This window comes from Ranitomeya variabilis, chromosome 3 (assembly GCF_051348905.1).
Source record: "Ranitomeya variabilis isolate aRanVar5 chromosome 3, aRanVar5.hap1, whole genome shotgun sequence".
NCBI lineage: Eukaryota > Metazoa > Chordata > Amphibia > Anura > Dendrobatidae > Ranitomeya > Ranitomeya variabilis.
Window position 1 is genome coordinate 410,771,471 of NC_135234.1, and position 14,484 is coordinate 410,785,954.

The 14,484-nt window shown below is 43.7% G+C and overlaps 1 protein-coding gene across 1 annotated transcript in view; it reads right to left on the minus strand.

Annotated features, from left to right (window-relative positions):
• TAF15 (TATA-box binding protein associated factor 15) overlaps window positions 1-14,484 on the minus strand; it is an 87,806-nt gene that overhangs the window by 11,472 nt on the left and 61,850 nt on the right. Inside the window, exons 5-7 of the mRNA XM_077296270.1 lie at window positions 12,481-12,562; window positions 10,100-10,311; window positions 7,244-7,364 (exon numbers count right to left, since the gene is read on the minus strand). Of these exons, the coding sequence (XP_077152385.1) occupies window positions 7,244-7,364; window positions 10,100-10,311; window positions 12,481-12,562 (415 nt within the window). The remainder of the gene's footprint in view (window positions 1-7,243; window positions 7,365-10,099; window positions 10,312-12,480; window positions 12,563-14,484) is intronic.

Here is a 14,484-nt window from a genome sequence, read left to right on the forward strand (position 1 = left end):
CCTGTGCAACTCTGCCCTCTTTATACTCATTTAGCCTAATGTTGCAAATGATATTGCAATAACAAAGGATGAGGGGCATACACCACTGCCAGACATCTTCAGTAGGAGGACAAGCAGCAAACAAACCAATCCTTCTCCCAATTATCTCAAAGGATTTCTTGACATTGAGGCCATGTGCACACGTTGCGGATTTCTTGCAGAAATTTCCTGAAGAAAACCGGAAATTTTCTGCAAGAAATCCGCATTTTTTTTTTTTGCGTTTTTTTTCCGTTTTTTTCGCGTTTTTTTAGCATTCTGCAAGCGTAATTAGCTTGCAGAATGCTAAAGTTTTCCAAGCGATCTGTAGCATCGCTTGGAAAACTGACTGACAAGTTGGTCACACTTGTCAAACATACTGTTTGACAAGTGTGACCAACTTTTTACTATAGATGCAGCTTATGCAGCATCTATAGTAAAAGATAGAATGTTTAAAAATAATAAAAAAAATAAAAAAATGCTTATACTCACCCAGACATCTCATCAGCGGCGTCCGTTCGTCTTCCTATAGCTGGTCTGTGCGCACAGGGCCTTCCGTGACGTCACGGTCACGTGAGCGGTCACATGACCGCTCACGACCAATCACAGGACAGTGACGTCATCGGCAAGGTCCTTCGCCGCACATCAGCTACAGGAACCGAACGGCAGCGTGCAGCGGTGAGGCGGGAACACTGCGCGGGACATCGAGGGTGAGTATAGGACTATTTTTTATTTTATTTCTTATTTTTTGACCAGTTATATGGTGCCCAGTGCGTGGAGGAGAGTCTCCTCTCCTCCACCCTGGGTACCAACCGCACATAATCTGCTTACTTCCCGCATGGTGTGCACAGCCCCGTGCGGGAAGTAAGCAGATCAATGGACCCCTAGGTGTGCGGAATCCCTGCAATTCCGCATTTTTAATGAACATGTTGCTTTTTTTTCCGCTATGCGATTTTTTCGCGGAAAAAATCGCAACATTTGCACAAAAAATGCGGAATACCTTGTAAATAATAGGAGGCATATGTTAGCGTTTTTTTCGCGTTTTTATCACGTTTTTATAGCGAAAAAACGCGAAAAAAACGCTAAAAATCCTGAACGTGTGCACATGGCCTCAGGGTATGTGCACACGTCCGGATTTCTTGCAGAAATTTCCTGAAGAAAACCGGAAATTTTCTGCAAGAAATCCGCATTTTTTTTTGCGTTTTTTTTAGCATTCTGCAAGCGTAATTAGCTTGCAGAATGCTAAAGTTTTCCAAGCGATCTGTAGCATCGCTTGGAAAACTGACTGACAGGTTGGTCACACTTGTCAAACATACTGTTTGACAAGTGTGACCAACTTTTTACTATAGATGCAGCTTATGCAGCATCTATAGTAAAAGATAGAATGTTTAAAAATAATAAAAAAAATGGTTATACTCACCCAGACATCTCCTCAGCGGCGTCCGTTCCTCTTCCTATAGCTGCTGTGCGCGCAGGACCTTCCATGACGTCGCGGTCATGTGAGCGGTCACGTGAGCGGTCACATGACCGCTCACGACCAATCACAAGACAATGACGTCATCACAGGTCCTTCACCGCACAGCAGCTATAGGAACCGAAGCGGCAGCATGCAGCGGTGAGGCGGGAAGACATCGAGGGTGAGTATAGGACTATTTTTTATTTTAATTCTTTTATTTTTGACCAATTATATGGTGCCCAGTGCGTGGAGGAGAGTCTCCTCTCCTCCACCCTGGGTACCAACCGCACATAATCTGCTTACTTCCCGCATGGTGTGCACAGCCCCGTGCGGGAAGTAAGCAGATCAATGGACTCCTAGGTGTGCGGAATCCCCGCAATTCCGCATTTTTAATGAACATGTTGCTTTTTTTTCCGCGATGCGATTTTTTCGCGGAAAAAATCGCAACATTTGCACTAAAAATGCGGAATACACTGTAAATAATAGGAGGCATATGTTAGCGTTTTTTTCACGTTTTTATAGCGAAAAAAACGCTAAAAATCCTGAACGTGTGCACATGGCCTAAGGGATCCACAGTGATTATACTCCGCATTGAAACTTAAAACCGATTTAGTTCTATGATGTGTGTCCAAGCAAATCTCACAACAACGTACACACACAAAGATGTAGGAACACTCCAGCTGTTAGCGGGTATGCGTAATAGATTTAATATTAAAGAAGCCCTTCCCCTCCCCCCATTAATTGTGTGTATATTTGTATGGTATTTCGTGTCAGCGTGATAATATACTCACCCCCACCACTGCTTTCTCTGGGATCCAGAGCCGTCCAGCTCCTCTTCTCAGTGATGTCACGGCTCTTCAGACTATCCGATTCACACCACGTGTGAGCCAAAAATCTTTTACAATGGAAGCCTATTGAGTTTCCTTCTAATGCTACATAGACTTAGGGACTGTCACACTAAACGATTTACCAACGATCACGACCAGCGATACGACCTGGCCGTGATCGTTGGTAAGTGGTTGTGTGGTCACTGGGGAGCTGTCACACAGTCAGCTCTCCAGCGACCAACGATGCCGAAGGCCCCGGGTAACCAGGGTAAACATCGGGTTACGAAGTGCAGGGCCGCGCTTAGTAACCCGATGTTTACCCTGGTTACCAGCGTAAAAGTAAAAAAAAAAACAAACAGTACATACTCACATTCCGGTGTCTGTCCCCCGGCGTTCTGCTTCTCTCCACTGTGTCTGCGCCAGCCGGAAAGCACAGCGGTGACGTCACCGCTGTGCTCGCTTTCCGGCTGGCCGGCGCTCACAGTGCAGAGAAGCAGAACGCCGGGGGACAGACACCGGAATGTAAGTATGTAGTGTTTGTTTTTTTTTTACATTTACGCTGGTAACCAGGGTAAACATCGGGTTACTAAGCGCGGCCCTGCGCTTCGTAACCCGATGTTTACCCTGGTTACCAGGGGACTTCGGCATCGTTGGTCGCTGTCTGTGTGACAGCTCTCCAGCGACCACACAGCGACGCTGCAGCGATCGGCATCGTTGTTGATATCGCTGCAGCGTCGCTTAGTGTGAAGGTACCTTTACTTGGGGGCAGGCACTCCTCAAAACGACGTATGCGGAAGCATCCGCATACAGCGGCATGACCTGCGTACCTAATGTTAAAGATAGGTATGCTGGCCACATGCAGAAGTAGGCGGAGCTAGCGGTGGAGGTGTGGCCGAGGGAGGGGCTTCACAGAGGAAGTCCGCAGCTCCTCAAAACGCTAGTGTGAAACTAGCCTTAGTCTGTTCTTTCATTTCCAGTGACCTCTACGCCCTTTCATTTGCCATTTAATTTTGTCATGGGACTGGATGTACATTACTCAGGTTTCATTGCAGAAAACAGAAAGCACACTGCCATGGAACAGAGACTACAAAATAAAAAACACAATTCACAAACTAAATGGGGAATAGCACGGAGGAGTACAACAGACTGTTAGAAAATGGTACAGATCTACACAACAGTGACAGCATCTGATATGTCAGGAGATGTATAAAAAAAAAAGGTAAACCTTCATACAAATCCATCATTAACAGTAAAACAAATTATCTTACAAAAATATTTGATTATTAGTTTCCAATAATATTTGATTATCTTCCAATAATCCAAATTATTGTCCAATACAGAGAACATGTTTTTGCCAATTAATTTGAGAAACATAATTAGATAAAGAACATTGGTGAAGATATGGCCTGGTCCACTATTATAATCTTTAAAAGGGAACCCGTCACCTGAATTTGGCGGGACCGATTTTCGGTCATATGGGCGGGGTATTCGGGTGTTTGATTCACCCTTTCCTTACCCGCTGGCTGCAATATTGGATTGAAGTTCATTCTCTGTCCTCCCTAGTACACGCCTGCGCAAGGCAATCTTGCCTTACGCAGTATGCTTTGCCCAACTGCGGGCAAAGCCGAAAAACATTAGTGCGCATGTGCCGGCGCACTATGTCCCGGAACACAGCGAAATACTTCTGGGACACTGTGCGCCGGCGCATGCGTACTAATGCTTTTCGGCTTTGCCCGCAGTTGGTCAAAGCATACTGCGGGGGCGCAAGGCAAGATTGCCTTGCGCAGGCGTGTATTACGGAGGACAGAGAATGAACTTCAATCCAATATTGCGGCCAGCATGCAGCCAGCGGGTAAGGAAAGAGTGAATCAAACACCCGAAAACCCCACCCATATGACCGAAAACCGGTCCCGCCAAATTCAGGTGACAGGTTCCCTTTAAGAATTTCTTAGTACTTGAGATTCTGATTTGGCTTTTATCATAAATCATATTGCAAGGCTAGTTAAAAGAGTCGATTGTGACTTGTAGGATCGCTGCTTCCAATAGGTGGCGCTAGAGTTCATATCCTCTTCTTCTCTGAAGAGGCAATCTGCATATTTAATTTCCCAGAGGAGCATACAAGGTGTTTAAGTCTTCTCATACTGGGTAGTCAGACCTGGCAAGTCACTCTCCAAAAGGAAAAACTTAACCCTTAGATCTGTACTTTGAAAATGTTATCCACTGTAGACAAACCCCCTACAAAGGCCATTAACCCCTTAATGACTGCCAATACGTCTTAACTGACCTGAGATATAAGAGAATAGCCTCCCAATACAGGTGACAATCCAGCAGCTGCCGGCTGTACACTATAGCTGACAACTTGCTGCATCAGCCACGATCAGTGTTTGCACCGTCCATATCTGTTTAACCCCTTAGATGCTGCTGTCAATAGTGACTACATCATTATAAATGGTTAACAGAGTGTGGGGGCTCCCTCTTTGTCCCAACTGGTGCCCTCAGATCATGATTTTGTGGTCCTGATGTTTGCGATGGCAATTCACGACCAAATAGTGGCCTTAGAGTCTGACGGCTATAGCAATTTGTTCAGAAGTTAGAGGCATTTAGGTGGTAAAAATACACATTTTCATTTCTGTCATGCCAATTCGCATTAATTCGTGAAAAGCACCTGAAGGGTTAATAAACTACCTGACAGCCGTTTTCAATGTGTCAGGGGGTGCGGTTTTTAAAATTGTATAACTTGTGGGGCTATCCCAATATATGGGACCCCTAAAGGCACTTCAAATATGGATAAGTCCTAAAAAAAATGTTTTTGTAAATTTCCTTGAAAAAATGAATAATTACTTAATTACTGCTACATTTTTAAACCTCCTAAAATGCTAACAAAATAAAATAACATTTTACAAATGGTGCTGATGTAAAAAAGACATGAGGGAAATGTTATTTATTAATATTTTGCTGTGATATGACCATCTGGATACAGCAGCATAACACCCATGGTTCTGTGTCCCCCAATGTGGCGAAGGAGAAATGTTATTTATTAATATTTTGCTGTGATATGACCATCTGGATACAGCAGCATAACACCCATGGTTCTGTGTCCCCCAATGTGGCGAAGGAGAAATGTTATTTATTAATATTTTGCTGTGATATGACCATCTGGATTAAAGGTATAATCATTAAAAGTTTGAAAATTGCTTTTTTTTAACATGTTTCTCAAATTTCTGATATTTTTTTTATAAACACAAAACATATCAACCTAAATTTACCATTATCAAAAAGTATAATGTGTCCCGAAAAAACAGTCTCAAAATCACTGGGATTTGTTGAGGCGTTCCAGAGTTATTACTATATAAAGTGACACTGGTCGGATTTAAAAAATGTGGCTCCGTCACTAAGGGGTTAAGGCCCCAACCTCAATTCTGAACACCCAAACGAACATCATCAAAAGGATCCATGATGCTGTTAGATACAGTGGACATGGCAGCTGTAATATACCCACGTAAAAAGAGACCTTGGGCTGAAACAGGCACTTAACTAATATTGTGGGGGTAAACTTGGTAAGTGCTTACAGAAGCATTGCACACAATCCACTGACATTAAAGCAAAATCTTGCAGATTTATGTAATTGACACAAATCGCAGAAGCTTTGTTTAGGCCAACAGAGGGAATTCAATGAATGTCAACTTTGTCATGTTACGAGTGATGCGCGAGTACACTCGATGCTCGGGTGACCTCCAAGTATTTATGACTGCTCAGAGATTTAGTTTTCATCACGGCAGCTGAATGATTTACAGCTACTAGCCTGCTTGATTACATCTGGGGATTCCCCAGCAACCAGGCAACCCCCACATGTACTCAGCCTGGCTAGTAGCTGTAAATCCATTCAGCTGCCGCAATGAAAACTAAATCTCTGAGCAGTCATAAATACTCGGGAGGTCACCCGAGCGTGCTCGGAAAAACCCGGAGCAACGAGTATACTCGCGCATCACTACATGTTATATATGCCATACAAGATTACATATATAAAAACAGCTCCAATTAAAGCATACCTCCACTTTCAAAACAAAAAGCAGGACTTTGCAAAGTGATTATTTTGTTAAAACACTTTTGGAAGCTTTTTACTGTTAACACACAGTACGGACTGCACATACTGGGTAGTGTCCTGCTCATTCTTCATCGTGGTAGCAAGCATCATAGTATACTACTGCGGTCGCTCATGCACTGAAAGCAGTAGTGAAGAGCAACAAGCAGGACACTGCCTAGTTTAGTACAGGCCACAGCACTTTAGGCGATCCTGTACTTTACCAGCAAAAAATTAAGAGCGCTATTTAGAAGAACAATTATACAGCACAGTGCTGCACTACAATCATTTTTCTTTTGAAAGTGTTCTAGGCAGTGCATGACCCTATGTAAATAGGACTTGCACTGCAAAGAACCACGGACGTTTATGCGCACTAAGCCGTCTATTTGAGATCACGCAGGGTGCATAGTTTACCTTGGTCTGATCGTGAAAACAGGCCTTTAAACGACCGCACGTCGGTCCATGTAAACCAGTGTTTCCCAAATTCCAGTCCTCGCTGCCCACAAAACATGTTTTCAGGATTTTCTTAGTATTACACAGGTGAGAAGATCTGTGGCATTTTCTGAAGCCTTGATACCAATTTTTTTATCACCTGTGCAATACCCAAAGCATAACTGAAAACAAGATCTGTTGGGGCCCATGAGGACTGGTGTTTGGGAAATACTGATGTAAATGGATCCTTAGTCTTTAAAAGCAATAAAATGAATGCACACAGCCCAGTAGAATAGATGAAAAATATTAAAGTTGAGCAGGACATTAAATTCCATAAAGATTTACATTTCAGGCACAATATCAATATAATATGCAGATTGTATTAAACTAGTATGAGTTTATTCAAAAGGGCTAAATAAGATTTAGACTAACCTCATCCCGGAAGGTCTGTCTGAATCATAGCTACCGCGACCTCTGCCACCACCGAAACTCTGAGAGCCACCAGATCCTCGATCACCACCACCATACTTGCCGTAATCACGATGGTCATCTTCTGTACACAGAAACAAAATGTTAAATTAAACAGATAACAAAAAAAAAATAACCATCTTATCCCAATTTATTAAGTAACTATTTCTAATTCTCACATTTACTATATACATCCAGGCGGTCCACACTTTACTCTGCACTGACATTTTAAAATATCAATGCAGAGTAAACAGCTTGCAGGGGTGGGAAGCTGGCTGTAAGACACAGCAGACTCCTCACAGAGAAGGCTGACATGATTTATCATCATGCTTGCCTTTCAGATCGCTGTGTACACAAAACTGAGCATTGTGCATAGAAATTAGGAAGTACTAATGTGTTCATGAAATCGCTATGTGTAGGGAGGGAGCAGGAGGTGCCGAGTCCTATAAGACCAAGTCAGCTCCACTATGCAGCCGTGAGGCTGAATTTACCAACCTCATAGGGACATAATGTTTAAAAGTGAGAAAGGGGGGGAGCCAAGGATAATCGTAGTTTATAGCCCTGCCCTCATAGGGGAACACATTTTAAAATGTTTTTTAATCATTATTTGAAGTTGTGAAAAATAGACAAGCAATTTCTATTTTCCTTTACATCCATGATATGACATTAAGTGCTGCTGACAGATACCAGGAGCAGTGGTGAAGATTCTGAACTGGACCCGGGAAGGGCAAGCAAAGCATTTTCTTTTCTTTTTTTACTGCAGAGGCTCTAGGGCAGAGGTGTCAAACTGCATTCCTCGAGGACAACAGGTCATGTTTTCAGGATTTCCTTGTATTGCACAGGTGATAATTTAATCACCTGCACAGAATGATTCCAGCACCTTGTGGAATGCTAAGGAAATCCTGAAAACATGACCTGTTGGCGGCCCTCGAGGAATGCAGTTTGACACCTCTGCTCTAGGGGGACACAAACTGGGCAGACACTGTTCATCACCTTAAAAGCATTTATAATCACCACTTGATTACCACTCCAGTGTCCAGCCAAATCAGAGACATCAACAGAAAGGTGAATAACAAAAAGCATCCACTACAGGAACAGACCACAGGAGCAACCTAAGACTGATTGACGGAGACAATGGGAAAGTGTGGCTCAGTTTGTCATTTTAGAAACCACCCCTGAAGTTGCCCAGGTATTTAACATGTCGGATGAACATATTAACACCTTGTCGACATCCACCGCACAGTACGGCGCAGGTTGGTAGCAGGTGAATGTAGCTGGGTTCACGGGGTGAGCTAACCACAGACCCAGGAGATAATGGCTGTGACACAGCCAGGCCCTGTCTCAACAGCCACAAGTGGAGCGGAGACCCAACGACTGTTCACCTACAAAATGCAGCTGCCAAACTCGATCGCAGTATTAACAGTGTCTCTACATGGAGACACATTATATGCACCCATTGGTGCTCCTGTGACCGAGGGGTGCCGATGAGTTGCTTTGATAGCAGAGGATCTGTTGAAGACCTCCGTGCCAGTCATCATGGAGTTCCACTGAAACCCAGCCCGTGGACTTCAAAGGAGACTGATTTTAATCATATGCAGCAATACTGTGGTATAGTATATAGTACAAGTAATCAGCCAATCGCAGGTTCAAGTCCCCTAGGAGGACAAATAAATAGTTTTAAAAAAAACAAGCTTAAAAAAGTACAAGAGACGAGTTGAAGTAGTAATAGAATACTTCAAAACGCGTAGAATAAAACAACCATATTTCACTCATCTTGTCTGGATTTAAATTTTATTCAGCAGCGCGGGTAATGTCCACAATATTTCTTTCACTCCCAGAATAAAGCAGTCACACATACACCAGCAAGAAAACTTACCACCTATTAACATATACCTTAAAATGGCCTTCACCACTAAGTGCATTTTAATCAATAAATCTTGGAATAAAAATAAGTTCCACAATTGGATATGTGTAAATAAAATGTTCAAGTGCTGAGAATCTTATAAATGTGCCCCTGCTGTGTAATGGCTGTGTGACTGTACAGGAACATCGTCTGATCATGCCACAGCTCCTGGGCAGGGGAGGAAGCAAACATTACAGCACCGGATCACAAATTATTCTTTTTGTGAGGAAAAACATTTCCCTGCCTGTTTTTAAGCAATATTTTAACTCGCAAAGAATCAGCTGCGTTCCCGTGCTGTCCTGTCTGTATACTCATCTGCTTCCTCCCCTGGCCAGGAGATGTGGTATGATCAGACCATGTACCTGTACATTCAGACACAGCAATTACACCGTATATAACCGGGTCACATTTATAATATCTCAGCACAGGAAATTGGTTTTTTTGTTTGTTTTTTTTAAACACATCCAAGATCTATTGATTTCAAATGTTGAATAAAATTAACTTTGCTCATGGAAAACCCCTTTGAGGAACTGAATTGTTCCTGGAGCTTGGGCACCGTAAAGCTTCTACAGGATTGCTTCAGGGTACAATTGTACCAAACTATCAGCTCTGTCGGAGCTTTGTTTAGAAACTACAATTGAGAATTCAATGTTTTCACGTCAAGTAGATCCTGAATACAGACGTAAGCTACACTTGAGATTCACTTTCAGAACCCCTCTTGGCTTTAGGAGGGAAAGGGAGGAGGTGAAACGGTTTCAAAACTGAAACCTGGACAAAACAGTCATCTTTTAACCATGGCTGCAGCTTTCAAAGGGTTTTGGTTTGAAAAAACAAATTGAGAAAAACTACTTTACGCTGACTGTTGCAATTTTCCCAGATTTAAGGGTCTGCTAATTAAATGAATAATAGTACTTCACCCTGAGAGGACTGGCTAAAACCCTCTTTCCGGGAGGAGTAAGAATGAGATTGTCCGCCATATCCTGATGATTCATAGGATCCTTGGTTCTGCTGTTGCCCATAGGATGACCTTGGCTTTTGCCCATAGTCTTGCTGATCAAAGGAATCTTGGGGCTGCTGATAGGATGGTCTGCTGTTTCCAGACTGGTTTTCTTGTGAAGAATCTCTGCTGCTGTATTAGGAAATCAACATTTTCAAAAGAAAACAAGGTGGTATGATTACTACAAGAACTACTCAAGTGGGTGAGAAAACTATACTGGAATTTCTGCTACACGGAAGAATGGGTTTAGCAATTTAGACAACCAACAAGTCTGTAAAGGCCTCCAGCTGAAACAGCTTTCCATTAGGTTATGTTCACATTACTTTTCTGCCACACCTCAGTGACTGTCGGGGTTTCCATCCAAAGCCCCAATAAACAGAATTCAGGTGGATACTGCAAAAAATGAGGTCAGAGACTCAGTTTGCTCCCTTAACCCCTTCACGTCACAGCAGTTTTTTTGTTTTTGCTTTGTTTTTCGCTCCATTTCTTTAATTTTTCCGTCAATATGGCCATGTGAAAGCTTGTTTTTTGCAGGACCAGTTGTACTTTTGAATGACACCATTGGTTTTACGATATCGTGCACTCAAACGGTGAAAAAAAAATTTAAGTACGGTGAAATTGCAAAATAAAATGCAATTCCACAACTTTTTTGGATTTTTTTTTTTTTTACAATGTTCACCAAATGCTAAAACTGACCTGCCACTATAATTCTCCAGGTCATTAGGAGTTCGCAGATACCAAACATGTATAGGTTGTTTTTTTATTTAAATTGTGAAAAAAATTATTCCAAAAGTTAAAAAAAAATAAAAAAAAAAATTGTGTCATTTTCCGAGACCCATAGTGTCTCAATTTTACATTATCTGGGGCTAGGTGAGGGCTTATTTTCTTGCACGCCAAGCTGACGTTTTTAATGATACCCTTTTGGTATGGATACAATCTTTTGATTGCCGGTTATTGCATTTTAATGCAAAGTTGCGGCGACCAAAAAAACGTAATTCTGTTTTGACATTTTTGTTCGCTACGCAGTTTAACGATCGGATTAATTCTTTTTATAGCTTGATAGACTGGGCGATTCTGAACGTAGCGATACCAAATGTGTTTTTTTTTATTGTTTTAATTTGAATGGGGCAAATAGGGGGTGTTTTAAACGTTATTTTTTTTAAACTTTTCAATATTTTTAAAACTTTTTTTTTTTTTACTTTTTGCATGCTTCAATAGTCTTCATGGTAGACGACTAGAAGCTGCAGTTGTCCGATTGCCTGTGTGCAGGAGAAATTCTTACTTGCTATGATAACCACAGGAGTCTCCTGCAGATCCCAGGTTGTCAAGCCAACCCAACGGCGACCAGCGGTCATGTGACACGGGTGTCGATGGGTGGGATTAGTGACGGTGCGATCACATTAAATGCCACGATTCCACCCCCAGCTGTTAGATACACGTCAGCTGTTCAAAACAGAGGACATGTGACGGGAAAGATGTGGGCTCAGCACCGGAACCCACAGCAAAGGGAAAGACAATATGCGCAGTACATGTACGGCGCCTGTCATGAAGGGGTTAAAGTCAATATCCTAGTAAGTGTATCCACCTGAATCTCGGACTTTGGCGCTACAGATAAAAGCCCCCACAGGGCCACTAACATGTGGCAAAAAGGCGATTTGTACCCGGGCCCATCATCACTGCACCCAACCCTTTAACAGCATGCTGGGAGTTGCAGATTCAAAATAGCTGGACTTGCTATACTAGTATGCGTTTACACTTGATAGTTTTGCTGTAGAAATCTGCAAGACTAACGGCCTGTTCACAGGACCGTACCATTGACAGTCAAGTCTGCAAACTGTGCTAGTCTCCACAGTATGCGAGTGTAGGAGCCACCTGTTCACATGCACTAGTCTGGTCTGCAAACCAGACAAAAATAGTGAATACCGTGTTTTTCTTTTTCCAAACACAGCCCATTGGTCTGTGTAGAAAAATCAGCTATATGCCCTGCATACTGGCATGTGGGTACATTCTGCTCATGTACAAATAAAACTTGTCTGAACAAGCCCTTAAACATCCATTCCAGACTTCTCAATGTTTCAGATGCATGTGAATATTTTTAAGACCTACTCAGGTATACAAAGCAAATTCAGAAATTTCTGCAACAAATTTGCACCTTGTGAAAACAACCTTAGGACTGGTACAAATTACCCTACGGAGACCATGCACTTTTAATCAAACAGTTCTCAAAATTTGCTAAGGGTACTTCCTTTCTGAAAGCAAATATATAATGTAAAATTTGCTTAAATGAACGAAAACCCATACCCTCCTGTCGATTCAGATGTCTGTCCATAACCACCATAGGTTTGCTGACTTTCATAGGGGGCATGAGAGGATTGGCCATAACCTAAAAAAAAAATAAAAAATTCCACACTGTTATACAAAACAAATAGAAAACAAATAAAGTATCTAAAGTATAATAATGCACAGTATCACTATGCAACATACATTACAAACGATAAGTTATATGGAGCATACAATATCCATTGAAGGCGCTTCAGTCTTGGAAGGGTGTAAAATTCCCTTTTAAAGGGAACCCGTCAGGCGTTTGTAACTAAAGGAGCCACTTCGTGCAGCACTAATGCTGCATTCTGACAGGGTGGCTCTTTTAGTTCTGGGTGCTGTAACCGCAGAAATAATCTTTTTTGAAATTTGTCCCTCATACCTTGAAATAGTCCTGGGGGCAGGTCTTTCCCCCCTTAATCCAGACGCACCACAGCCGTCTCTCATGGCCTCTTGGCACCGCCTCCTCAGCATTATTCAATTGTTCCGGCGCCTGCGCAGTCATCTAATGCCTTGGGCATGCGCAGTTAGCGCTGCCCGTCCACTGACATCACTTGATGTCTTGATTACTGCGCCTGTGCGGCCCGAGATCCCGCCCCACAGTCTCTTCTGATTTATTCACACTGCGGGGCTGGGATTCTTGGGCATGCGCAGTATTTATCTTCGGCTCATCCTCATCTCCCTCCCCCTTCCTCATACTGTGCAGCGTCAGAGGAATCTGAAGATATCTGATGATTCCTCTGACGGCCGCACAGGCGCAGTAATCAAGACATCAAGTGATGTCAGTGGACGGGCAGCGCCAACTGCGCATGCCCAAGGCATAAGATGACTGCGCAGGCGCCGGAACAATTGAATAATGCTGAGGAGGCGGCGCCCGACATCAAGAGGCCATGAGTGACGGCTGCGGTGCGTCTGCATTAAGGTGTGAAAGACCTGCCCCCAGGACTATTTCAAGGTATGAGGGGCAAATTTCAAAAAAGATTATTTCTGCGGTTACAGCACCCAGAACTAAAAGAGCCACCTTGTCAGAATGCAGCATTAGTGCTGCACGAGGTGGCTTCTTTAGTTACAAACGCCTGGGGGGGGGGATGACCGGCCCCCTTTAAGTTAAAGTATTTTTTGCACTATAAGACGCACTTTTTCCTCCCCAAAAAATGTGAGGAAAATGGGGGGTGCGTCTTATAGTTGGAATGCAGGCTTACTGGCAGTGGTGTGGCGGCGGCAGAAGTGCAGGGATGATGAGGCGCAGTGAACGGTATGGGGTGAGCGGGATCCCTTCCACAGGTGAGGTGACGCAGCGGCCCAGTATCCAAGGTAAGCAGAAGAGCCGGGTGAATCATGGCTTTATCGGTGGCGGCAGCCATCTTCCTGAGGCCGCGCATGCGCAGATGGAGTGCTCTGCTTGGCCACGGGAGGTCGAACGTGCGCAGATGGAGATCGCGGCGGCCATTTTCCTGAAGCTGAGATCTAAATCTGAGAACTCGGCTTCAGGAAAATGGCCGCCACGATCTCCATCTGCGCAAGCGCAGCCTCCCGCTGCCATTTTCCTGAGGCCCCAGGAAGCTGAGCATTTCATCTGCGCACGCACGGCCTCAGGAAGATGGCCGCCGCCACCGATAAAGCCATGATTCACCCGGCTCTGCTGCTTACCTTGGATACAGGGCCACTGCGTCACCTCACCTTTGGAAGGGACCCTTCTCACGCCATACTGCTCACTGCGCCTTATCCCAGCACCTCTGCCGCCACAGCACTGCTGCAAGCCCCCAATGAACACCAGGCCGTGGCGTCGCCCACCTAAACAGGAAGGGACACTGCTCAGGTGCACGCCATATCGCCCACCGCATCACCGCACCTCTGCCGACACCATGCTCTGCCACAGCCAGCCCTCAGGCAAGATACTGTAAATTCGGACAATAAGACGGACCCCCATCTTATAAAAAAATCTTTTTTTCTGCAATTTTCACCCTAAATTTGGGGTGCGTCTTA